General features: G+C 40.9%; 1 protein-coding gene across 6 annotated transcripts in view; it reads left to right on the top strand.

Moving 5' to 3' along the window:
• HHAT (hedgehog acyltransferase) overlaps nucleotides 1-27,904 on the top strand; it is a 347,101-nt gene that overhangs the window by 239,883 nt on the left and 79,314 nt on the right. For 5 of the 6 annotated variants that reach the window (XM_077902212.1, XM_077902207.1, XM_077902213.1 and 2 more), the window contains 2 exons: nucleotides 75-276; nucleotides 24,805-24,949. In XM_077902212.1, the coding sequence (XP_077758338.1) occupies nucleotides 75-276; nucleotides 24,805-24,949 (347 nt within the window). The remainder of the gene's footprint in view (nucleotides 1-74; nucleotides 277-24,804; nucleotides 24,950-27,904) is intronic. The other variant, XM_077902208.1, reaches the window with a different exon arrangement.

Raw genomic sequence — 27,904 nt, 5'->3', positions numbered from 1 at the left:
AATCAAGGGCAGGTGCAGGTGGTAGTAAAGGGACAGCCCACTGCATGGCTCCTAATAGCTTCTTCTTTCTCTAGGTATGTGTACATTCCGGTAGGCGGGTCCCAGCATGGCCTGCTGGGGACACTGTTTTCCACCGCTGTGACGTTTGCATTTGTGAGCTTCTGGCATGGTGGCTATGACTACCTCTGGTGCTGGGCAGCACTCAACTGGCTGGGAGTCACCGTGGAGAATGTAGTCCAGAGGCTTGTGCGAACCCCGTGCATCCAGGACAGCGTGGTGAGCAGGGTCCTTGCTCCTTTGGTGGGGGACAGCTGAGCTAGGTGGGTTAGGTTTGGGAAGGAAAGTGGTCATCAGATTTCACCCCCAATGTGGGCCATTCCTGCCAGATTGATTCAAAGAGCATGTGCCCAGAGGTAGCAGGTTTTTTTTTCACATAAGTGTTTTAACTCTAAAAGCAATGCATGCCTATCATATAAAACTAAGAAGATTCACCCAAGAGGAAAAGAAAAATACCTCTTCAACAAAAGCCATTACTCACAACTATTCTAACTTTTTTTTCTTTATGCACACATGTATAATATTTAAAACAAATGCTATTATTCCAGAGATATAATTGTATCGGCACCGCCTTTCTATGTCACCAAACCCATTTCTAACAACCCATTTTAATGGCTACGTAGAATTCTATTATGTGGCTATGCCATCATTTATTTCATTAATCTCCTGCTATTGGCAATCATGTCATTCAAATTTTTTGCAGTTGTCAATCAAAATTGAGATGAGTATCATAACCAGGATGAATTCTCGTATGTAAAATTGCTAACTTAAAGGTTTTTCTCACCTTTTTTGCGGGCATACTGCTTAACTCTTCCTTAACTGCCGTGCAGACAAGGTGTGCAAATTTACATTCCTACCAACAAGTGCATGAGGATGCCCTTGCCAATACTGAGTAGTCAGCACTACTGTATTTTTAATATTGGCTAATTTTATAGGGATTGTTACTATCGCATAAAAAACAGCTAAGTGCTTAAGACACATTCCAATTCCACAGGAAAATGATTTGGAAAATGAGGCACTTTACACACATATTTTACACAGATGTTTAACATAGAAGAAGTGATATACAGTGTATTAGAATCTTGTAGGAAATCATCAGTTCTGAATATGCAGCAGTATTCTGATAACCCCGAAAAAAGTGGCTAAAAAGAAATATGCTGTCATCAGTGTTCACGGCAGGCAATAAAACACAAGAAATCTACTGAGCAGTGATTAATGTGCCTAAACTCCCCCAGTATATGGAACTAACGCAAATATATTTCAGAAACCCAACACCACCAAATAGAATACGTTTGGGTTTTTTCTTATACAGTTATAGCAAAAGTGGACAGTTATTTCAATAAAAACTGACACAAAGCACATAGAAAAATAACACATCTAAAGGAATTTAAATATGCTCATGTATGTTTAAAGATAAATATTTTATTCAGTAGTAGTACCCAGCAATCAGCAGGAAAGAAATGTCAGTGAATCCTAATAGAGAATGGAATTTCAATGAAAGTCATGGTGTTGGAACCCAAAGAAAAACCATAAAAGGTGGTAGCATCAAGGTTTCAATCTCTGTCTTCAAATCTGAAAGTCTTTCACACTGAAACCCAATTATGATCTGTGAAAGCCAGAGAATTCTTTCCAGCGTAGGCTAAGGCCCTGTAACACATCTCCCTGCTCCTTCACAAAGGGTCTAAAATTAACCTTGAACTTAATGCTACACACTGCTCTGTAGATTGTGAGCCATGGCTTATGTTATTGATGAATTTTAAAAGTCCAAAGTTAAAGGAGTAACCCAAACCGTGCTGTGTAGCCTATGGCTTGTTAATTTTGGTTAAAAATGAAGACACTTACAGGATGAAGCGCTTGAATGTCTACTCTGCTTTTTCACAGCTCATTCTAGGCCCCTCACATGTTTACCTCATTTGAGCTCCCGTCCACAAGTCAGACACCTAAGTGTGTGGTAATTTTTGAGTATGCAGTTTTTGGTAAGATGTATGCCTTGTGTATATTATGAATGTGGTATATAGTAGGCATATTTACTGCGCAAGAACATATTTTGTAAAACCTGTTATATCACCTTCCATCCTGACAGCTTGGGCGTTGGTTATGGCTGTGTAGATGAAGAGCTCCTTAAGTATGAGATCAGGATTCCATTGCTATTTCTATCCCCAATGGTTAGCTCAGTGTCTGAGTTAGCCACAGTGTTAAGTCAGTGCGCAGTTGGGTTGATTCTTTAGTTGTTCTTCCACTTGTCCACCCAGAGACTACCCCCTACCCCACCCCACCCAATTACTCTGTTTCTTACACAGTTCAGCATAGATCCTGGTTTCTTTCAGAAAAATAGGACTGGCATTCCAGATTTGTGGGACCTTTTGAATAAACTGTTTCCCCACCTTGGTTATTCTCCTTCTTTTCATGAATCCAGTCCCCATTCTTTTGTCAAAATCCAAATGAAGAATTAATGCCTCCTTAGTACCTAAATTCCTCTGACGTTAATTTCCACAATTGATCTGATAGTATCCTTACAATATGAGTTTACCCACTGGCTGCTCATACACTCTCTCCATGGCTTTCATCCTTCATCTGTTTTTTTGTTTTGTTTTGTTTTTTGTTTTTTTTTTTTTAAAGATAGATTGGAAGATACCTGAGGATGGTCATATCTTTTCCTGTATCTTTTTCATCTTCATCCTCAAAGCTTTGTCTCAAGCACAAAGTACACTAGGATGTCTCAGTGTTGATAGAATGGCAGTTGAACATTCATCAGAAGATTAATCAGAGCCAAGTGTTGTAGGAGGCCTTCTGATGTTCTAGGCAGGGCTGTCCAATCAAACCTTCTGCAGGAAAGGAAATGACCAATACAGGAGTCACAAACCACATTGAGCCCTTGAAATGTGGCTAGTGTTACCAAGAAACTTTTTAAATTTATGTAGTTTTAATTAATTTGAATCTAAGCAGTTGCCATGTGGCCAGGGGCTTCCATTTTGAGCACTGCAATTCTAGAACATACCTCCATCTAGAAAAAAATTAAAAGAATGTAGAGTGTGACTATAATTTTAAGTGATGTTCATTAATAATGCGGTACCTTGTATATCCAATGGCTACTGAACTGTTCCTCTCGTGTATGTCACGGATATCTCAAACTGAACTCATGTACCCCTCCCTGAATAATTCCACCTAGCTCCTGATTTCCTTTAGCATTCTCTATTTCTAGAAAAGTCATCCTCTATCTACTCAAGGCCAAAACCATCAAGTTTCCCTTTGTACTCTCTCCTCCTCAGTTCTACCTGTATGATCTATATTTTATTTCCTAGGTAGTTCTTAATTTTTAAAAATTGTTTCCATTTCTGCTAACTCACCCTAATCTAACTCTTCTTATTTCTTGCCTGGTCTACCAAATAGTTTCTAACTAGTCTCCCTGCCTCCATGTTTGCCTTCTTCGATTCATTATCCTCATAGGGCTGAGTGATGTTTCTCAATAAAAACCTAACCATATTGTTATCCTTCTTAAAATCCTCAGTGGTATCCCATTATTTTAGGACCAAGCCCATAATATTTAAGAGGACCCATGAGGCTCTCTGCCTGGTCTTGAAACGTCTCCCTATCCTCTCTGCTCCCACCCGTCCCCCCCCACACACACTTCCCACTCTGTTTTTCCTTCTCTTCATTCGCACGCTTGGCCCCTCTAGCCTCTGCTCCCCCCACACACACACACAGGCTTGCCCATCTCCTAGGATGCTCTCTCTCTTCTCCCTCCACCTCTGTTCATCCTTCAGATGGCAGTTTGAGTGACACCTTGTTTGTGTGTCTCATGTTGACCCTGCTGCCCACCCCCCGCCCCCAAGTCAGTCAGGTCCTGATTAATAACTCATCTTGGGCACCTTGTAGGTGATCTCTTCTGTTGTACTTACCATAGTTGCAGTGAAATAGTTTTATGCAATAACTTGCTTAATCCTTATCTCTTTCACTGAGCTGTAAGCCTCATGAAGTCAGAGATGTTTCCTTGGCATGTATCACAATACCTGGCACAGAGTCAGCAGGCAGTAAATACTTGTTAAATGAATGAATGAAGATTTTCTGACTTCACTGAGGGCAGTATAAGAGGAAGTCGGCTCATATAGCTGCATGAGGACTATAGATTGACTATTGGAAGAACTTCCTAAGGCTGAGGCTTGTTGAGCATTACACAGGGAGATCAATTTTTTTTTCCACAGCAACATAGATAGTAATTGATCTAGTGATGGCAAAATGCTCAGTGAACAAAACATACATAGGAAAGAATGGGATGGGGAGGAATTAGCCTGTCTGGTACCCTGCTGCTTTATCGGAAGGGGCGGGGATTATTCCTTGTGGCTCACTAGGGCAGAGCTGTAGGAAGCTGACAAAAGGTACTTTCATGAAGTTCCCAAGCCAGGTGGGCAAAGAGGAAAGAGGAGTGACTTCTGAAGCAACACGCTTTTTCTATGAGCACTCTCTCGGGGGGCTAGAATTTGTGTTCAGCATTGAAATCTTTTAATAAATGGAAACATTTTGAAGCATCGGTAGAATGACATTACTTCTTGCCAATTCTCTGTGTGTTCTCTCCTTTGAAGGAAGATACCTTCAGGCTGCTTGTCAGTTATTGCTACAAAAGGAGAATCGACATCTCAAGCAGTTCACCCACCCCAACCTCTGATGTTCTTTTCATTGAATAATTTCAATATGTCCTCCTCCCCCAGCCCTTGTCTCCTCTCTTTGCCCCTGAAAGTATCCTGTTGAGCTGATTTATATCATTTCTGAAGCAGTAAAATTTCTATTTATAGACTTATTGAGGAAAGGTGCCTCCAGTGACAATCAGAGAGGGTCAGTCCAATGGTTCTGGGAGGGATCTGAGGCTCTTGGTGTGTCAGAAAGAGTGCAAAGACCATGGCTCTGTGGCGACATCCATTCAGTTTATCTGCTATATTGGTCAGTTTGACTTTGAAGACATAGGTACAAAAATCCCATGAGTTTGAGAGATCAGTCAATTTAAAATTGATCAGTCAATTGTTAAGAGTTATCGACATGATCCAACCAATGCTTACTTAGTTCTCTGGAATCCTAACCCACCAATTAGTAGGATATGCATGTCAGTTGGCCTGATAAGAAAAGCTTTCACTTGAGGTCAGTGACTCCAGCCCCAGCTAACTCACTGAAGGATTACAAAGCAAACTAGTCTAAGAAGAGTAGTTCTGTTTGACAATGACTCATGATCTATTTCTCTACTGCTTGGCTTGATTCAACAAATGGAGATCAAGTACTTATTTTAGATAAGCCATTTTCTCAAGACTGGAAGCCTTCCTAGAATTGGCTATTTAGGCAGAATCAGTCTGGTTCTTCATTTCTTAATTTGCTCACTTAGGGAAAAAACATTTTCAGTACCCTATGTGGGAGACACATTGCAGAGCCCTGGGGAACTCTGAGTGAAAGACATGGTCCCTCCCTCCTAATTCCCTCCTGATTCCTTTTCCCTTCCCTTCCCTCCTAATTCCTTTTCCCTTCCTCCCACCTAATTCCTTTTCCCTTCCCTTCCCTCCCTCCCTTTCTTACCTTCTTCTCTCTCTCTCTCTTTCTCATTGCTTCAGTGCCTGTAGTGTACTAGTCTATCATTGTATAATGATAGAGGCTATTATTAGTCAGTTCCCTCCAAGAACAAGGTACTTTGTGTAGCTTCTCAGGATAATCATCTTTGTGGTGTCTGCTTTGGAATAAAGAGGCAATAAAAGCATGGAATGAGAGCTTTTTCTCTATGAATAGTTAAGTGATCTGTATTTAAAAAAAAAACAGTCATTTTCTTCATAAACTTCATGAATACTGATTGGCCTAACCTTCCTAGGCATTGCTTAGAAGAAAGGTCCAGGGTAGAGATAGATATGTGGGAGCATGTAGGTATTTTGGAGCCCTGGATGTGTTTGAGACTTTCCAGAGAGAGTGTAGAAAGAGAAGAAAAGGTGGCGGCCCAGGACTGACTCTGAGGAACACCAACATTTAAAAGTTGGGTGGAAGAGAAGGGGCCAAAAGGAGGAGGAAAATCTAGACAGTGATTTCACAGAAACCAAGAAAAAGAGGGTATTTCAAGGAGGGAGTGGTCAATGGTGGTAATGCCATGGATAAGGTAAGGTGAGGTTAAAGAATGGTTATGTCTCCAGGCCGGGGTGCTAACAGTAGGAGGAAGGAGCCGTGAGGCATCTTCCCAGTTCCATAGGAGACCATGGCCCAGCTGGAGATGCAAGACATGTGCATATCAATTGAGGACCAGTGTAAGGCATTATGTACAGAGAGATCAGAATGAGTGACGGAGGCAGCCGATGTTCATGAGGCTTGGTGGTGAGTGTGAGCTAAGCTTTTAGGAATGGTTTATTTAAAGAGCTGGGCTTGAGTAGGACTCTGAAGAATGAAGAGTGGGGCTTGGATAGGTCAGTAGAGAGAAGACAGTCATTCCAGGTTGGGAGAATAGAACACGTACAGCCTGAAGTCAGGAATAGGGTTGCCATGGAGGTGAGGAGGCAGACATGATAGCGAGGGGTTATCATTCAGGAGAATGGAGGAAAGGAAGCTAGAGAACCAAATGGTTTCCCATAAAAGGGATTTGAATGCCAAACTTAGAAATATAGAAATGCAAACCATTTAACCAAACAGGAGAGCATTAAATTAACGTATTAATCCCACACATCAAATTAGCCTGTTGTGTCAGCTTGTTAGCACTCACCCGAGTCTCTCCGTCTGGAAAAAGCAATGCATGTTGTTGTGAACAGTGTGTTCCTTGGTGGATGATGACCTGTTGGTGCCCCCTCCACTGTCTCCCACTCCGAAGGATCATTAACGATGCAGGAAGCACACTGTGCAATTCACTGCTTACACATTTTCTTCTCTGTGGGAATCTGAACCTAAGCCTTAACCCCTCTGGTCTGTGAGGTGGAATGTGGCAAATAATTCCATCTTTTAGTCAAATAAGTTCAGCATTTTCACAGGTTCTTTTAAACTTGCCATTAGTGAGTCTGCTGTCTGGGAGAGAGAAGGCTTTGACTTAGAGCCAGTTTCCAGTTATTCATGGCCTGGTGAGCTTCCCCTCACCCCCACCCCGTGGTCTGGCCTGCTCTTGGACTTCTGTGGCCTTCCTCGCCCCTGTCAGGCTCAAGCAAGGAGAAAGCTGCCCTCTCATCATCTCTGCTGTCACGGCCCTCCTGATCTTTCTTCCTGCCAAGTGCACAGCGCAGTGTCTCCACCTTGGGAATTGTAACCTCGGGAAGGGATGTGAAGCCAAAGATGAGATCGATCACTTGAATGTCAGTGGTTGAAACGGGCTTTTTCAGGTGGCTTGTGGGATTAGATTTATTCCTCGAGGGTCCTCGATTCTTGCTTCTATAGCACAGATGAGTGGTGGCTACTCCACTCACAGCCTAGAGCCCAGCAACTCTCTGTAGATGAGCTAAGGAAACAGCAAAATCTTACTGTGTCCGTGCTGAAGCTTTGCATGTGTCTTTCCAAATCTGGCTCTCTTTTCCTCCCAGAAAACCCACTACTGGGGGTAGCAGAGCTTGAGTTTCCAGTGTTCCTATTATCAATAGAATTGGTATCTATCAATAGAAAGATGAAATTAGCCCCTCTTTCCCCAAAATAATATGTGCATACTTAGTGCAACATATTTTTACAATATGTATTTATTTACAATGTGTATTTATGTATCGTGTACAATGAATATTATGTACATATGCTGTAACTGTGCATGGCATATATATGTAGTATATGTATATATATGTATATGTGATATATACATATATATGTGTATATATATGTTTGTGTGTGTTCATTTTTTAAAGCTCTGAGAAGTCAGAGATGTTCAGGACTTTCAAAATATCTCACATTCCTCCCAAGGCCTAGAAATAAACACTGCTTTAAAAAGCCTATGGAGCAGCTGCTGGCCTCATTTGAGATGAGCTGAGTTGGTATCAATGTACTTGTGATTGCCAGGATGTATTGAAACACACAGTTTAAGGGAGCTTTTGATTTTTCCTCTGGTCTCAACCCTATAGTCCACTCCCAGGAGGCTAGAGTAAGTGCTGGAATGGCCACTGTCTATCCCCTGAAGGGGTGGCAGGAAAGAGTATGATAAAAGTGCAGGACATCTATCAAGTTGACTATGCCACCATGGAAAGTAATGATTTTGAAATAATTTCACTGTGAAGAAAGATGGAAAGGAATAAAGAATAATAGACATAACAAAAATTTATTTTTATTTGAAGATATGTTCAGACACAGAGAAGTGCATAGAAGGTTACACACTAAAATGCTAATGATGGTTATTAGCTTTTTACTGATTTGTGATACTATTTTCTTGGGTTTACTCATTTATAATTTCAGCCTTTCGTACAGCAGATATGTGTTGTTTCCTAATTAAAAGTTCTTGAGAGAAAAGGGAACAGGATGGATCCATCCTCAGGAGGCTTTGCTTAGCTGACAGTAAATGCTTGATTCGTGTTAGAAATGGAAGGACTAGACTCACATGGGGCTGTGGTAGCTGCCACTCTTTGCCAGGGAGGAAACTGTACCAGATCCTGCACCAGGATCTTTCACATTTGTTATTTTATTTAAGCATCACAACAACCATGCAGGGCAGGTGTTCCTTGTCTCCATTTTTACAGATGAGGGTGTGTGGTTTGTGTAGAAACACATGGTTAGTTCAATTAGAAAGGAGTTATACATAATTTATTCTAAGCTTCCTTGTTATCAGATAAGAGACGTCTGCTTTGATAAGCCTTATGCACTTGTTCATTCACTTCTGCTCTTCTTGCTGCTTGTGTACATTTGGCATTAGATTTTTTTTTTTTTTTAACCAGCAAAAATGGGTTTCTTCGGGAATAACAGAGTTGCAATTCAAGACAAGTAAGCTACGGCAAAACCATTTGACATTAGACTGACATTCCAGCTCTGAGTTCTTGGACAGCTTGTGTTTCAGTTGTGGCTTCACTCTTCTATCCTGTCTATGGAAAAATTGGTCCAAGTGAAGTGGGGATGCTCACAAAAGCACTACCCAATTATGTCATGTGGTTTCAATAGTAGCTTTGTGGGTAAGTACTATCATCATCCCTGCTTTTCAGTGGGAAAGAATGGAAACCCAGAAACTTTAAGAAATATGTGTTCATGGGTCAGAAGTCAGATCTTATTGCAAAGCTTCCTTGAGATAAATGAATCTTTGGTCTCCATTCCTCGTGCACATACGTCCTTCTCCTCAGCAACAGCTTCTAATTCTCTTAGTTGTTTCTGACACCTGCCTCTGCCTTTCTAAAGCATATTCTCTTATTTCCTCACTTATGAATTGTAAATATTAACTGCCTCCTCCCTGAGGTTTTCGCATCTGAGACCCACTCCCGACTTCTTGTTCTAATATAATAGCATCTCTATTTTTGGCTTAAATCAACACTTGATGTTTACCTTATTACCACTATGTTAAGTGTAGCTCACTGCCAAGCCAGTAAATATACTATAATTGAATTTCCTTTTCAGTCAACTGTTTCCCCACCTCAGATTAAGAATCACCTTGCCTCTTTCTCTTTGATTCATAGTTTACTATCACCTCTTCTTTCCAAACTCCCCAGTAAAATTGAAAAATTCCTCAAGAGTGTTTTCCATGTAGTCAGATGTGTTTCGTAGTATGTCTATATCTTCTTTAACTGGAGAACCTCTCCTGAAACCCTTCCATCCTCCTGTCCCATCTGGATCATTTCCCTTTAGATATGCGGTACAGACCTTGTGTTTCCCAAACTGTCTTTATTCTACCCTTACATTTGATTGCTTATCTGAGCATTGAATTTTAAGGTTGAAAGGTAATTCCTCCTAAAAAGTTTGCAGCTCTAATTTGCCTTCTAGTTTTTTGTTTTACTCTTGAGAAATGCCATTTTGTAATCTGTTTTTCTCTCCAAAAAGTTAATGAAAACATCTCTGGTATTATGAAATGCCACTGTACCTGCTGTCCCCAAGTTTAGAATCACTCTAATGCAGTTTATTGATTTAAAAAAACCCTGTTGTCACCTTTATTTATCATGGAGGGATGGGGGACAGAGAAAGGGGAAACCCCAGGGTCTGAATGCCCATTACCCAGATTAAAAAAAAATTTTTTTTCTTGTACCCAATGCTCATTATGTCACATGCCCTCCTTAAATGTCCATCATCCAGTTACCCCCTCCCCCACCCTCATTACCTAGATTTTTAATCGACCCTCCTGGTTTCTTTCTCCATGGTTTACTGTTGCCATCTGTGGTATATGGTGCCTCTAATGGCTAGGCCTTCTGGGGATCTGGTGAATGAATGACTCTCCTCTCTTTGATATCTACTATCCAAGTGTCTCTGTGCTGCTAATTCCTTCATCTGCTTTCTATTTGACAAAAATGGATTGCTTATACTCACTTGCTTTTCACTTCTATTCCATTCCTTGCCTGTGGATTTATACCTTTTCAAATGTTTACTTGCTTTTTAATGGGGTTTTGAAGGGAGCAGAGATAGCTAATCTACTGTGTTTAACTGGATGTCAAGAACAGTTTTCTTTGCTGTTGGCCAAATCATTTTGGAATGCTTTACCTGTTCGTCAGTTTTAAAGATTTCATTTTATTTCTTTATTGTTTATTTGAGAGAGAGTGAGAGAGAGAGAACAAGAGAGAGAGTGCATGAGAGCACGAGCAGGGGAAAGGAGGGGCAGAAGGAGAGGGAGAAGCCAACCTCCAGCTGAACAAGGAGGCTGGCTTGGGGCTGGATCCCAGGACCCTGGGATCATGACCTGAGCCGAAGGCAGATGCTTAACTGACTGAGCCAGGCAGGTGCCCCATGTCACTTTTAAATTTTTAAATATCAGGTTTGCTTAGAAACAGGCCTTGCCCTAAGCTCTTGGTTTTGTGTTTGACCAGGATGTAGCTGAGGCCACTCTCACATTTTAGGCTTATTTAATAGTCTCAAGGGACCTCAGTACTACTTAGATAAGGAGGCTCCCAGTGCCATGAACACTGGGTGTGATGGTCATCTAGCTTCTATCTTCCCACCCATATGCCTTGACTCCTTACTTAGGGGATATAGCCAGGGTCTAAGGTCATTAAGTGGAAAGATCCCTAGATTTCCTTTTTTTATTTTTTAATTTATGAAGTCATTCATGATAATATGTTCTTGAAAAAAACAAGAAGACTGGACTCCTTTAAGGCAGTCACCCCTCCCCAACCCCAACAAACACACCTTGTTCTCTTTTCTTCCATGAGCGTTAACTTATTAGCCTTCCACGCATACCTTTACTACTGTGTGTGTGTTATAATAAATATATAAATATTCTAAAAATTGTGCTTTTTTCCGCCTCGTGGTATGTTTTGAAGATGTTTCTATATTAGTGTATGTAGATCTGCATAATTGGACGTGGTATGGATATATAATGTATTTGGCCATTCTTCTGTTGTTGAAATTTTGGGTTGCTTCTAATTTTTTTCTTTTGGAAATGCAGCTGCTGTGGAGATGCCTATTTATGCTTCCTTGTACATATGTGTAAGTATTTCTTTAGGACAGATACCAAGAATAGAATAGAACAGGAGTTGGCAAACTATGGCCCATGGGCCAAATTTGGTCTACTGCCTTTTTTTGTATGGCCTGCAACTAAGAATGGTTTTTATATCTTCAAACTGTTTTATTCAGTGGTCCATATTTTCCCTACTGATTTGAAAGATCATCTTTAATATATAGTAAATATCCAAATATACAGGAGTTCATTTTTAGGCTCTATTCTGTTCTATCAATCAACTTGATTCTTCCTATTTTAAATACTACAGCTCTATAGTATGACTTGATTCCTGATATGGAAAGTTCCATGCCCCTTTTGATTCTTTTTCCAAATTACATTAGCTATTTTTGTATAGTGACTCTTCCATATGAGTCTTAGAATTGGTGAAGTTCCTCAAAACTCCCTATGGTATTTATATTGGAATTTGTTAGATTTGCATTAAATTGCAGCTTAATTTGGGTAGAGTTAATATGTCTGTGATGCTGAGTCTTTCCAGTCATGAATAGTTATTTGTTCAAGTCTTCCCTTATGTTATTACATAATGATTTATCATTTCTCCTTAGAAGTTTTGGACACTTTTTTTTGATTATTGTTTTTGTATAGGAAAGATACTGATTTTTGTTTTGGGTTGATCATTTTGCATTTATGTTGTTTAAATCTTTTGTTGGCTCTAGTAATTTGTCATTTGTTTCTTATGAATTTTCTAGATTGATGGTCATATCATCTACAAATACTGACAATTTTGTCCTTGCCAACAAATTTAACCCTTGCTGCATTTAATTGTCTTGTATTTACTGGGTCTTTCAATATGGTTTTGAGTAATAGAGGTGAAAATATCTTTTTCTTGAGGCTAGTGGGAATACTAACTCTAGATTTTGACATATATTCTTTACCAACTTAAAGAATCTTACTCTTATCTTTTACTAGTTGTTTTTTTTAATGAATAAGCGTGCAATTTTACGTGATGATTTATTGACATCTATTGAGTGATCGTAAGATTATTCTTCTGTAATTAATTAACCTCATGAATTACATGAATTTCTAATATTTTTAATGTTAGATCCTCCTCCCATTCCTGGGGTGAGTCTTACTTGATTGAGAGAATTCTTTTAATCACTCCTATAGTCAATTTACAGCGATTTAATTTAGAATTTTTAAGGTAATGTGAGAAGAAGAAAGATTAACTTATGGTTTTCTTCCCTTGTGTTGGCTTTTTATGACTTTAGTGTCAGGGTTATACTAACATCATGAAATCAGTGGAAGTTTACCATGGTTTTTTATCCTCTGAAACAGTTTCCATGGAAATTGTGTGTTCTTTCACCATCTGGTAGAACTTGCTCATTAAGATCGTCTGGGCAATTTTTCTTTGAGCATAGAGTTTTAACCAGTGTTTCAGTTATATGGTTATGCCTTTTCAGGTGAATTTTGGGTAATTTATATTTTCTAGATACTTTGTTTTTCAGGTACATTATCAAATAGATTGCTATGTAATCTCTAACAAGTTTTAAATCTCCTATATGTTATTATTATCTCTTGTTAATTTGGCCTTGTTTTCTTAATTGATCATACTTGCCAGCATTTGTTAATTTTATTGTTCCTTCAATAAACATTTTTGGTTTAAATCAATGAAATTTTTAAAATTTTACTGGTGTGTTAAGTTTTACAAATTTTTGTTGTTGCTGATTTATTTTATTCCATTGTCGGTGAGCATAGACTTCATGGTAACTTCTTAAGATATATCTCTCTTCCTTTCCTGGCTTAGTTTATATTCAATTTGATTATGGTCCACTTGTGTATGAAAATTACATATATTCATTATTCTGTGTATATGTCTAATAATTCTTTCATTGTGATAAATTATACATGACATAAAATTTACTGTTTTAACTATTTTTGAATGTTCAGAGATAATTCAGAGACATTAAATTTATTCATAATGTTGTACAGCCATTACCACCATCAATCTCCAGAATATTTTAATCATCCCAAATAGAAACACTATATATATTAAATAATAACTTTAAGGTAATACTTCTTCCCTTGGCTCCCAGGAACCATTATTTTACTTTCTTTCTCTATGAATTTGACAATTCTAGGTACCATAAGTCAGTGGAGTCATGTAATTTTTTTTCCCTTCTGATTTGTTTCACTTAGCATAATGTTCTTCATGATTCATCCATGTTGTAGTATCCATCATATTTTTTGCCTTTTAAAGGCTGAATATTATTCCATTCTATGTATATTTCATTTTGTTTATCCATTCATCCATTGACAGACACTTGGTTTCCACCTTTGCCTATTCTGAATAATATTGGAGTGAACACTGGTATACAAATACCAGTGTCTTTCGATTGGAAAATTTAGTCCATTTATATTTTTTAAAGTTTTTATTTAAATTTCAGTTAACATCCAGTGTAATATTATTTTCAGGTGTACAAGATAGTCATTCCACACTTCCATAGAACATTTAGAGTAATTATTGATAAAGATGAACTTACTGTTTCTATTTTGTTAATTGTTTCTGGTTGTTTTTTATTCCTCTGTTTCTCTCTTTGAGATATGATAATTTTCTGTAGTGGTATGCTTTGATTCCTTTATCTTTCATGTATCTACTTTAGGTTTTTGCTTTGTGGTTACCATGATGCTTACATAAAACATCTTTTTTTTTTTTTTTTTTTACATAAAACATCTTGTAACAATTTATTTTAGCAATTTATTTTAATCTATTTTATAGACTGAGAACTTCCATTGTATGCAAAAGCTCAACATTTTTACATCCCCCTATTTTATGTTTTTGGTGTTACAATTTACATCTTTTACATTGTGTATCCATTAACAAATTTTTGTAGTTATAGTTATTTTTAGTACTTTTTTTGAATCTTTATATTAGATTTATACATTGTTTACCACTGCCATTACATTAGAATATTCTGAATTTATATATTTACCTTTTCCAGTGACTTTTATATGTTTACTTACTACTATTAGTATCCTTTTGTTTTTGCTTAAAAAATCCCTTTAGCATTTCTTATAAGGCTGGCTTAGTGGTGATGAACTCCTTTAGGTTTTGTTTGGAAAACTGATTATCATTCCTTCATTCTGAGGGACAGCTCTACCAGGTGGAGTATTCTTGATTGGCTAGGTTTTTCTTTAAGCATTTTAAATACATTGTGCCACTCCCTTCTGGCTTGTAAAGTTCCTGCTGAAAAATTTGTGATAGTCCTATGGGGACTCTCTTGTATGTAACAAAATATTCTTCTTATGCTGCTTTTAAGATTCTCTCCTTGTCTCCAACTTTTGGCAATTTAATTGTAATCTGACTCTTTGTGGGTCTCTTTAGATGTTTTACTTGGCACTTTTTAGGCTTCCTAGATCTAGATGTCTGTTTCTCCAGGTTAGGGAAGTTTTGAGCCATTATTTTTTTACTAAGCTTTTTTCCCCTTTCAGTCTCTTTTTCTTCTGAGACCCCTGTAATATGTATATTGGCTGCTTGATGATATCCATAAGTCCCTTAACTCCTTACTTCCTTATCTTTACTCTTTTCATTCTTTTTTCATTTTCTCCTCTGATCTGATAAATTCCACTGACCTGTCTTTGACTTTGCTGATTATTTATTCCACTTGATCTAGTCTGTATATGAATTCCTCTATTAAATTTTCAGTTCACTATTATATTTTTTAACGATTTTATTTATTTATTTGAGAGAGAGAAGAGAGAGAGAGCACATGGTGGTGAGGAGGGGCAGAGGCAGAGGGAGAGTAGAGTCCCTATTGAGTGGGAAACCTAACATGGGGCTCGATCCCAGGACCCCAGGGATCATGACCTGAGCCAAAGGTGGCTGCTTAACTGGCTGAGCCACCCAGGTGCCCCCAGTTATTGTATTCTTAAGTTCTGTGATTTCTGTTTTGTACTTTCTATCTCTTTGTTGAAATTCTCACTTTGTTCATACATTACTCTCCTGGCTTTGGTGAGCATCTTAATGACTATTACTTTAAACTGTCAATTAGGTAAAAATCCTTATCTCTATTTCATTAAGATCTGTTTATGGAAATTTATCTTCTTGTTTGTTTGGAACATATTCCTCTGTTTCATCATATTTTTTGACTCCCTGTAATGTTTTTGTTTTTTTTTTTTTTTGCATTATATAAAAATGTCATGTCTCCCGTTCTTGCCAGAGTGGCCTTGTGTAGAAGATGAACCATATCAGTCAGCCTGGCCTGAGCTTCTAATTTGATCTCAAACCCCTGTAATTGCCCAAGTTCAAGTTACCTTCTTTGTTCTCAGTGGCTCCCTTAGTTGAAGCTAAGACCTATTAGTATCCTCTAGGGGAGGCTTACAGCACCTTGGTGCAGTATAATTAGGAATCCAGACCTTCAAACAGCAGCTGGGAGAGTATGTTCCTGGGAAAAACTGGGAGATGGGAATTTTTGCCTGCTCACTCTGTGCCAGGACTTGTTTTATGGTCTCAGTAGAGTGCTCCTGTGCCCCCTTAGGAATTGCTTCTTTGTTTATCACAATCCTGTGGGACTTGTGAATAGAAGCCTCATTGGTTCTCAGATCCAGGCCACTGGGGGACCTGTTCCTTTGGCAAAACTGCAAAAGCTGGCATGCAGGTGTGATTACAAGCTCCTTCTAGGGAGATACAACTTAGAGTGAGCTGGAGGGAAAAGGTAGGGGAGGTCCCATTAGCTCCCAGTGTCCTAGTAGGGTCACAGTCATCCTTCAGGTGTGTACCAAATTAGAAGCCTGATTCTCAGGAAGCATTTTTTTAAAGATTGATTTATTTTAGAGAGAGAGTGAGAGAGAATATGCAAGAGCAAGGGGATGGGCAGAGGGAGAGGGAGAGAGGATCTCAAGCAGAATCCCTGCTGAGCACGAAGCTGGACATGGGGTTGATCTCACAGCCCTGAGATCATGACCTTAGCCAAAATCAAGAGTCTGGTGCTCCACAGATGGAACCACCTAGGCACCCCTCAGACAGCAAGTATGCAGATAGACCTCTTTCAGACAAAGACTGAGAGTTTTGCTTGCCCCCTCAATAGTGAGCTCTGGGGGGAAAGCTGTAAAAAGTGCTCATGTGTCCCTTACAAGCTGCTGCTTTGTCTGCTAGTCTTACAGGTCTGGTGAACACAAGAACCTTTTGTTTTCAGTGCTAACTTCCTGCTCCTGTGGTGGGGGTCTTAAAATTTGGGGTGCTAGATGTGGGGTTCAACCTGCGAGTTGGGGATTATCTCCCAATTGTATGATGCTATGCTGGGGTTGGGGTTTATGGCAAGAGTGTGTCTCAGCCTTGCCCACCTCTTTAAGATGTGGGTATTTTCTCATCTGCCTGATGTGTCAGAATTGCTCAGCTAGTTTCTGGATTTCTCTCAGTGTAAATCACTCCATGGATAGCTGTACATCCAGCATAGCCATGGGAGGAGGGTAGTGTAGGAGCCTCTTCTGTTACTGTCTTGATAGCCTCTCCTGTTCTAAGACTGTTTTGCCCATTTAGGTTCCCTTAAGATTCCATAGTAATTTTAAGATAAGTTTTCCTATTTTTGAAAAAAGTCATTGAGATATTAATAGGGCTTGCATTGAATCTGTAGATAGCTTTGAATGGTATTGTCATCTTAGCAATATTAAGTATTCCAGTCTATGAATATGGCTTTCTGTTTCTTCTTTAAACAATGTTTTGTAGTTTTCAGTATGTCTTTTCCCACCTTAGTTAAATATATTCCTAAGTATTTTATTCTTTTTGATGCTATTGTAAATGGAATTGCTTTCCTAATCTGCTTTTCAGATTGTTCACTGTTAGTGTATAGAAGTGCAAATGATTTTTGCATGTTGATTTTTTATCTTGAAACTTCACTGAACTTTTTCATTAGTTGTAATAGCTTTTTGGGTTTATTTTTGTAGAATCTTTGGTGCTTTCTACATATAACATCATTTCATTTGTAATCAGAGATGAGTTTTCAATTTGGATGCTACACCTATTAACTTTTATTCAGCTATACTATATTCTTACTTTTGATCTTTCAGGTGTAGTTTTCTGGGGGTATATGTTAAATCTCTATTGTAATGGTGAATTCTAATTATTTTTTTAAATTCTAGTGTCATTTTAAGCCATCTTGTTCTTGAAAATATTGAGCTCCTGAAATTGACACTTGGTCAATTTCTAACAACCATTACTAAAGGAGTACATGCATGAAGTACTAGTTTTTGAAATATTTGAAGAAAAAAGAAACATTTCTTGAAGACCTACTTTGTATCTGGCACTGAAGAGACAAATATCTTGAAGATTTCATTCTAGAGACGGGGACACCCACTGCTACGCAGACATGAATTTGTGTCATGTAGCAGAGAGCATGAAGACATTAAGCTAGAGGAATCTGTGAATCCCTGCACTATATTTACTATTATACTTACCAGTGGGTGCCTAGGACCAGTTACCTAATGTCTCTGCTCTTTGGTTCCTCCTTTGTAAAATGGGAAGAATTTTTCCTACTTAGCAATATAGGTTAAGCTCCTCACATAGTGAATTTTTTTTTAATTTTTTTATTTATTTATGATAGTCACAGAGAGAGAGAGAGAGAGAGAGAGAGAGAGAGGGGCAGAGACACAGGCAGAGGGAGAAGCAGGCTTCATGCACCGGGAGCCCGATGTGGGATTCGATCCCGGGTCTCCAGGATCATGCCCTGGGCCAAAGGCAGGCGCCAAACCGCTGCGCCACCCAGAGATCCCTGAATATTTTTTTGCACCAAAAATTGGATATCTTAAAACATATAGATTGATACTGTCTAGATCGTGGGTTACAGAAACACAGAAAATGAGTGACTGACTCTGTCAGGGTTAGAGTAGCCTACATTAGTCAAATATGAATTGTGATGATAAGTCTGAGCTTACCCTGGGCAGCACAGTTCAAAAGTGGGACCAGAATCTGAGCATCATTTGGGCTGGTCCAAAGCTGTTGGTCTCCTAAGCTGACATGGAGCTAAAGCTTGAGGAAAGAATCAGGAGGACACATTCGCAGCAGAGAAAACAGCTTCTGCAAAGGCACAGAGACGTAAAAGTATGTGCCATGTTGGAAGAACAGTGAATAGAACTGTGCCGTTCGTAGAGTAGTAGGAGTTAAGCCTGGAAAGGAAAATGAGGTCTGATTGTCAAGGGCCTTCTTTGGATTTTAGTCTGCAAGCAATGAAGAACCACCAAAATATTTTGTGTAGTGGAGGGACATATTAGTGTGCTTGATGAGCCAGAGGGGACAAGGCCAGAATATCACATGCCAATTAAGAAAGAAGCTTCCGCAAAATCCAGAGCAGAGACATGAGGACTAGAAATGAGGGCTTATTAGTAGAAGAACAAGAACGCAGAGTGAGACTATTAGCCATTCCAGAACTTTTAGCAGGACCCTGGCTCCTCAAATATCACTTGAGTTCTCTGATTATACCAAGAGCCAGTTAGTTATTTGCTTAGTTATTTGAAAGTCCTCTGATATTCCTTCATATGCTGTGTGGATTTGGATGCTTAATTGTAGCCTCCACTGTTTTTAATTAAGCGGGATATCTAAATTTTGAAGCAGGCGACTTGTCTGTTTAAACAAAACTGGCCTTGTCTTTATCACTACAACTTTTGATTCTCTTTCAGGAGCGTGCATTGCTTAGATCTCAAGAATAGAGATTGGAAAATTTAACTTCATTGACCAAATATATTGTGAAGCTTTTGTATGCTTACAAGAAGGAAGGAGCTGATGCTTTTGAGCATCTTCGCCTATTCATTTGGCGTGGATACAGGATGGAATGGAACTTAAGAAGTTAGGACATTCTGTAACTTCTTTAGCATAAGGAGAGAGGGACACAGGTGTCAAATAGTTGCTGAGCACACGCAGAGTATGCATGGGTCTTAGGTGATGCAGATTGAAGGACAGAACTAACCATGGTGGGAGGAGCATGAGAAAGAGAGGGGTTATTCATGAAACTTCTAAATGTAAATGACCAAAATGCCCTGGCAAAAGAAGCAGGGGGAGCAGTGTCCTGGCGGGTTGCTATAAGATGGGACAGGAGTTCAAGTCCTCCTGAATGCTTTGCTCTGGCCACCTTTCTCTTTCAAAAGAGCTATAATTATTTCTTTGGTTGTCTTTGGTCTCATCTTTACAGCCTATGGGGTGTCCACCCTCATTTGCTCTCCCTGGTCTCCACTGATATCCCCCTTGCTATTTCCTTGTTCATCGTCTCTTACCCTCTGGTTACCATTTTTATTAGAAAATGAAAGACTTCAGTGATTATATGGGAGAACTGTGTCCAGCTGCTCAAACCCACCCAATGTCTTTTTTTAGCTTCTCCCCATTTAAAAATAAACAGTATCAGGTCCCACTTGCCAAGCCTTTGTCAGTCTCCAGCAGCCATTCCTCCAGCCCATCTGCTCCCCCAGATGCTCAGCCTGTCCCCTCCTCCCAGCTTGGCCCCACATGCAGTCCCTCTGTGGACGAGGGTGGGGACCCACTGCACACAGCAGCCTGCAGCCCCACAGCTCCATCTGCCTCCCACCCTCGCAGACATTCTGAGAGTAACTTCTGACCCAGATTCCATGGACTGCACCACACCAGCACCCCACTTGTTTGCCCCAGCCCAGGTCCTGTGATTTCCAGGGACAGGATGACGACTGGAAAAGAGAAAAGAGTTTCCATAGAGATAAGAATAAACATAGGAGCTGACACTTCACAGCAGGAAATGCAAACTGGTTTGACAATTTAGTTCTGCCCTAAGGTTTACTTTGTTTGGGTTAGTTCCTTGCCTTTGGAAGCCATTGTTGCAGAGGGAAGTTTAAAGCATTGCTAGACTGTCCTTATACAGCATTTCTACACAGCACCTCTTGTTTCTTGCATCAAAGACCCTGACCTCAAACAGAGGAATTAGAGTTCTACCCTAGGCCTGCACTTCCAGGTGTTCTAAAGGGCTTGCTGTATCCAGACCCAAAGTCCAGTACCTACTCTTGGGCCTGAAGAGTGTCATTAAAGTTAGAGTCCCTGAGGGAGAACTGGTCACCCCAGTGTAGGAAGCGATATTTTCTGACCTGCTCTGCCTCCTATTCTTCTTATTTCCTCTGGGTCTGAGTGGTGAGAAGGAGAGGAGCCTTGGAACTGGTGGTAAACTATGCCCATCTGTGATTGGAAGCCAAGGAGGCTCCTCCTTTCTCAAGTTTGATGCCAGGGGGTGGCAGGTGAGTTGGGGGGTGGTGCTCATGCTGGGGCACTGTAAAGAGCACTTTCCCTGCCCTGGGATGCCTTTCTCCCTATGAGGGAGGAAGGGAGGTTCTGTGCCCCCACCCATAAGCCAAGAGGGAAATTGGCTTTATAATGAATATAGAAGAAAACATTTCACCCATGCTCAAGAAGCACTATTGACATTCTGGGAAGGACAATTCTATCTCACACATTGTCAGTATGATATAGTAAGTTTACTATCCCTGGACCCTGCCCATCAAATGCCATAATTTTGTCCTTGAGATGACCACAAGTGCTCAGCAATTTCTAAGCATCCCCTGAGGATCATGCCATTCCCAGTTTTTTGCTGCCAGGATATTGGATTACAATCACCTGCCTCATGTATCCTCTGAGAAGGGACCTTGATTAGACCAGACCTCTTTTTTATCCTGTTATATTTGTGTTAAAATCAAATTCTATTTACTGATCATTGCCTAATCTGACCAATTGGCAATTCTTATTTTTATACCTCATGACTCTTCACTAACTTCTATCCCCATTTGGGGATAGAAGTACACTAACTTCTATCCCCATTTGGTTCAGTCCCTCACATAAGTTTTCCTACCAAGGGGTGAGGTGGGGGGGTTAAGCACCTCAACCATGACTAACATATGAGGCATGGTCCCTACACATGGACGGACAGCCATCCTCCTAGATGTGCAGGACAGAGGTGATGACAACAGTTGTTATAGGATACAGAGAAGAGTATATAAAAGAAATCAAGAGTTGAAAGTGAGAACCTTGGCCCTATAGCCCTAGAGATTCAGGAAACTGGATTTATTGATGGAGCTGGCCTTGCCCATGTGACTTCTTCTCACTTAGGACCCCTAAGTATGGAACATACGTCTATCATGTAAACCGGTTGCTGAAGCCAGATGGTTCCCAAGGTAGAGAGAGAGCCCCAGTGTCAAAACTGTCACCTTCTATGGTGTCTTCAGGGACTCTGAAGAGGAGAGACGAATTACAGCTGAGATTCACATCCCCTTCGCTGTTAACCACACAGGCCCCCTTCTTTGCTACTTGGCCTATCATTCTTCTCTCCCACTGATTCACAATGAAAAGAAGTGATGCTCAGTCAAGTTTGCTCGTTCTTGGCAAGGCTAATTTTGTCAGTTCAGAGGATGGGGCTGTTAGTTAAATCAGGTTTTTGGATTTTCTTCTTCATCGCCTACTTTGTCTCCCACCTGCTCCCCCTGGGGGGTAATCAAGAACTGCCTGTGAGCATCTTGATTTCTCCTTTCTATCTTTCTAGTTCATTGATTACAACAGCCTACACCTTTAATGTTCTTGCTTAGTTTTTACAAAATTAACTCTATAAAAATTGAATTGTAGTCCTTCATTTCTAATTTTAGACATCCTCCCTTGTCTCTAAGATCAGAGGCTCCTTCATATTTGGTATTATTTTGACTTTTCTTTGCCTAAGTAGAATTGGGAATTATTGAACCACGTAGCCAAGTAATCACAGAAGCGAAGGAAGATCATTGGAACTAGGGCCTCAGGTGCTGGAAAGAGGAGCCCTATGTCTCAGGCACTCACTCTCCCCTTCGCCTCCTCCCTTGCTCTGCCCCTTGCCCCTCAGCTCTGCCTCTGACTAGCCTGGCCCTTGCCCCCACCAGGTCACCCAGCGACATAGCCCTGCTTAGAAATCCAATGCAAAGAGCATTTTCCACTCTCAGTGTTTCTCAGTCAATTATTTAATAATTGTAATCATTTCCTGTAAAAGGAGAACCACTCTGAGCTTAACCAAGCTATGTGCATTCTCTGTCATTGACATTAATATGGAAAAGATTACATGGGGCCTTTGAATTCCCCTAGCTAGATGTAAGCCTGGAGGACACGGATGGGGTCAGAACAGAAGTCGGAGAACATCTGATTCATCCGGTCCCTTAGAAATCAAATGTATTATCAGTGGCCTTGTACCTGGCGAGAATTATTTGGACATGTTTATGCCAATTACAGCAATTTATATTTTCATGATTTATTATTGGATTTTCCCCCATCCCCCTGCTTCCTTTCACCCTGCCTCCCCAGTTACTACTAATTGAGTCAGTAATACCCAGAAAATATCTTCTCCTGCTCTAAAATGCGGAAACCAGTAGATTAACATCTCCTTATTCTGAGAGGTGAAGAGTGCTGAGTTACAAGCCTGCTTTGTCCCTATTTCTCTTTCATTACCAGTTTTTATACTGTATAGTTATCTCTTATCTGGTCTTGCTTGACAGTGTCCCCTGAACATGCTTGTGGACTCTTAGAACAGGGGAGAAACTAGAGGTCGTCCTGCCTGGTAGCCGCTAGCCAGGGACATGTCAGCATCATCTGAGAGCTTTTCCAGAACAATCGGGTCCAAGAAAATGACTCAGTCAGTACCTATTATATAACTTATCCACGAGAAGGCCAGATTTTCACAGATGAGGGCAGTAAAACCATGCTCCGAGGTGATGATGGAGGAGAATGCCATGGATAGGGAGTTCTATGATAGCAACTGGATCTGAGCATATAGAACAGAAATGGGCTGGCAGGAGAGGAAAAGGAGAAGGGGTCAGAAATTCATTTCTCTAGGTTTCCAGAGGACACTGGCCAAGGCTTACGCAATGGCCCCAGATGATCCATCACACGGTTGCCAGAACTAAGTAAGCCCCCTACTGGAGACACCCTCTAGCTTCTTCCTTCTGCCTATTAGGAATTTGGGTAACTCAGATTTCTGTTTTTTTTTTTTTTAATATTTATTTGTTTACTTATTTATTTATTGGGGAGAGAGAGAGAGAGAGAGAGAGAGAGAGAGAGAGAGAGTTGTGTCCTTGTGCTGGGGGAAGGGCAAAGGGAGAGAGAATCCAAGCAGAGTCCCTGCTGAACATGGCATCTGACAAGGGACTGGATCTCACAACTCTGAGATCATGACCTGCGCCAAAATCAAGAGTCAGACCCTTAACTGACTGAACCAGCAGGCACCCCCAGATTTCTATTTGTAATTGGAGCGAGCGGAGATCAGAATGCAAGTGACCCCAGAGATGTGTAGGCTTCAGGAATATATTCAGGAAGAGTCTCCAGACCCTTTGCTCCTTCTTTTTTCTGTGTCTTTGAATTAGACTAATGTGTGGTCAGAAACCTTGGGGCCCTGTGGCCTGGCTGATGCACTATACCTGGTCCTCATTCTGCACATGCAGTCCCTAAGGACAGTCCCTGTGGAAATACTGAAGGTGCTCACACACTCCAGGCACAGCACTGTGATCTCACTTGGTAGGGCCACCAGAACGGCCAGTGCCAAGCAATAAAGGCTTGCTTGCTTTATGCAATCCCCAAGAAGACATTAAAAGGGGAGTAAAAAATGCAATGTAGACCTCAGAAGGATGAGCAGAATTCTTTACCATCAGTTCTGAAAACCCCCTCTCCATTTCCTGTGTATTCGGGTGCTGGGGCAGGTGACCATTTTCTGACGCTGCTGCAGGCTCACCCTCAGTGCGGTATGTGCCCTGAGCTCTGATTCCAGGAAGGAGGTCAGCTTGTGCTGATTCTCCTGCACCCTCTTAATGGGATTCTTCCTAATAGTGGGTTGGATTGACAGGGTGGCTTCCCAGAGTCAAGTTAACTGGCCCAGAGGATCACCTTGATCGTGATCTCATTACATGGAGTTGTGTTGGTTATCAGGGTAGTTCTTGTACCTGTAGGTTTACACGCAGAGAACGTGTGGATACATTCCAGCCAAATCCGAACTAGCCTCAGTTCTTGTGTCGCACATGTCAGGGAGAAGCCCATTCAGCAGTAGGAAGGAACAGGTGGGTGGGGGGGTGCAACACTTCTTTCCTTGGACCAGAGTGAGCATGTCGCTGGAACAGAACTTTTGAGAGCTGTTAGGTGACACCCTAGCCCAGGCTCGGGTGGGCACCCTGGGCTGGTACCAGACAGGGGCCAGGGGGCACCCCAGCACTATTTTTCTGCCCCTGTGATGAACACTGCCTGTCTTTCCCCACAGATTCAGTTCCTCTCCCCACAAGCCCGCCGTCGATTCCACGCTGCCCTCGCATCTTGTTCCACCTCCATGCTGATCTTGTCCAACCTGGTGTTTCTCGGGGGCAGTCAAGTTGGGAAAATCTACTGGAACAGGATCTTCATACAAGGTGAGTTGCCCAACAGGGCTGTTTTCAGCCAATTTCTTGTTTTCCACAAATGCCGTTGGTACCTCGAATGGATTTAGGGGGAGGCATTCATTGTTCTGTTCATGGTATGAGACCCATGAAATGCGAACCAGAAACAGTCCCTTGTGTTTAGCCATGACTTTCAGGGTCCCCTACTTTGATATACCTCTTATCTAGCACACGTGGCACTTAACATTCAAAGGTACTATCCTAACTCTTCTAAACTCAACCTTTACCTTCTATTGTTACTGCTCTAATTTTTAAAATTTTTCCTGATCTTCCTTCCTAATCATCCCAGCCTTTAGTATACTGCAAAGTCGGACGTTGTTTCATTTACCACTCTGAGCATCTTGCTAGGGAAGGTCCTAGAAGCCCCACTATGCTCCCCCACAGCTGTGGGCATGGCACCTGGCTTTGCCACAGCTCTTTGTTGTGGATGTTTCTGTCTGAATGCCGGGATGCCGACACTAGTGGCTAGCCTTATGTTTAACGTGCATTATGTGTCATGTCCCGGTGTCCACAGCAAAGCCACACCTGCAGCAGGTAAAATGCTAGTCTGTGGGAATTACTGTGAAAACATTACATTTATAATCAGTCAACATTTGTTTATGGTCCCCATTTCCCACGGGCTGGAACTAAGAGTTCTATCGTAGCTTTAAGAGAACTGGGAGAGTGGGAGCTGCTTACCAAGCAGTTGTGACATGACTGCACGCCCAGGCCATCATCTCTACATCTGGGTCCCTGAGGAGCTGGCAATGCTTTCACTGCAGCTATTTTCATACCAGAAATAACGTTGGTACAGCTGCGTGATCCCAGAATGCCAGGTCACAGGTCTATAGGATGGCAGTTTTGGGGAGCCAGGCTCAAAGGGGTCACGAGAGAGCCCTGCTCTGCTTTTCCCTCATCATTACAAAACCCCTCTTTGATCTTGCTTTCTGAGAAATGTCTTAGCTGATGGTTTCTGAAAAGACAATGTCATTTTTAAGTGGAGGCTGTCCTTTAATAAAGATGGAAGCTAATGGGGTGCAGAGGATCTAAAGATAAAAACACTCCCTGTGGTAGGCGATAGTGTCCTACTTTTCTTGCTCCAACCACAGTATGTAGCATGATGCCCAGAACACTGTGACTCGGGGGAAATGCTGACTTGGGGTTTGCTGGTCACATGAGCAAGAAGGCTCCCATCTTTGCTTCAGGAAATCAAACATCAGGTGTTTGCTACTTCCGAGTCACCGAGAATATAGGATTAAAAAAAGAAGCCCACTCAAATGTAGGAGCCAAACTTGCAAACAGAAATGTGTCCACAGACTGAGGCAACCATGGTGCCAGATGCATGAGTGAATTTCTAGCGGTCACAGGATGGAGTGGCTTACCTTTTCCTGAAAGTTAGATTTCACAAAAGAGATAGCATTTGAATTGGAGTTTCAAGCAGTAAGTAGGAACTTGCCAGGTGGAGAAGGTATGGATTTAGGGATGTATTTAACACTAGCTGCGATGTCAGATAACACTAAAGTCTTAGTAATCTTTCCCCATAGTACTCACAGTTTAATGTGGGTCCAGTGGCTTTTTCTAGGCAGTGATGCCAGGACCTAGAATGTTCCTATTTTGATTCTCTGCTGTCTTATCCTGGCAATCATGGAAGAGAAGAGAACATGAGGATGGTGCACAAGTACTAAATACTTGGGCCAGTAGTGATGCGTAGTATTTCTTCTCACATTCCATTGGCCAGAACAAATCAGTGACCAACCCTTGTGCAAGGTAGGAAGATGTGGCAAAGTACACAGGTATTAGTAGGTTATGGCACAGTAGGAGAGGGCCCAAAAATCAGTTAAAAATGTGGGTCAGACTATGAAAAACAATACAGAGTTTCATCAACAAATTAAAATAGAGATACCATATGATCCAGAAATTCCACTACTGGAAATTTAAAGAAAATGAAAACACTAACTCAGAAAGATATGTGCACCCCTATATTTATTGTGGCATTATTTACAGTCACCAAGATATGGAAGCAACCTAAGTGTCCGTCAATAGATGAATGAATAAAGAAGATGTGGCATATACACAATGGAATGTTATGTGGCCATAAAAAGTCATCTTGCTATTTGTAAAATAAATGGACCTGGAGAAGTGAAATAAGTCAAAGAAAGGCAAATGCCATATGATTTCACTTATGTATAGAATCTGAAAAAAAACAAATATACAAACACCAAACAGACTTGTAAATACAGAGAACAAACTGGTGGGTGTCACAGGAGATAGGGGCAAAAAAGGTGTTGGGAATTAAGAGGTACAAACCTTCAGTTATAAAATAAGGAAATCACAGAGATGAAAAGTACAGTGCAGGGAATATAGTTAATATATATGATGATAATGTTATATGGTGATGGATGGTAACAGTACTTATTGTGGTGGGCATGGCATAATGTATAGAATTGTTGGACGACTATGTTGTGCATCTGAAACTAATATAACATTGTATGTCAACTGTACTTCAATTATATGATTTTTTTTTTTTTAAATATGAGTTGAGTTGGGGAAGATGGAACTAAGAGCTATGGGAGTCAAGGGCATTCAGGCAGGTGATGTCACAGGAGTGGCTACAGTTAGCCAGGGAATAGGCACCGGGTGAGAAGAGAACAGGGTTGGGGGGGTCACCTCGGCATGCATTTAAAGGGTCAGAGGGGGAAAAAATAAAAACCCTCCACTTCTTCCTTGGGAAAAAAACCTAGGTGGGGGGGTGGTGGGCAGAGGAAAGATAGCAGCTATGTTCATTCTGTTTCTCAGAGGCATAAAGATCAAAGCATGGTTTGCCCGGCACCCTGTGGAGTTAACATCTGGCACGCAGGGGTCGGGGCTCTGAGAAAACCAGTCTGTTTCTGCCACGCGGGTCCTGCTATGGCCTATGACTAGATATATGTTGTGTCTTTGGAGCCAGGT

Source organism: Canis aureus, chromosome 6, assembly GCF_053574225.1.
Source record: "Canis aureus isolate CA01 chromosome 6, VMU_Caureus_v.1.0, whole genome shotgun sequence".
NCBI lineage: Eukaryota > Metazoa > Chordata > Mammalia > Carnivora > Canidae > Canis > Canis aureus.
This window is presented reverse-complemented; position numbering and strand designations above follow the sequence as displayed.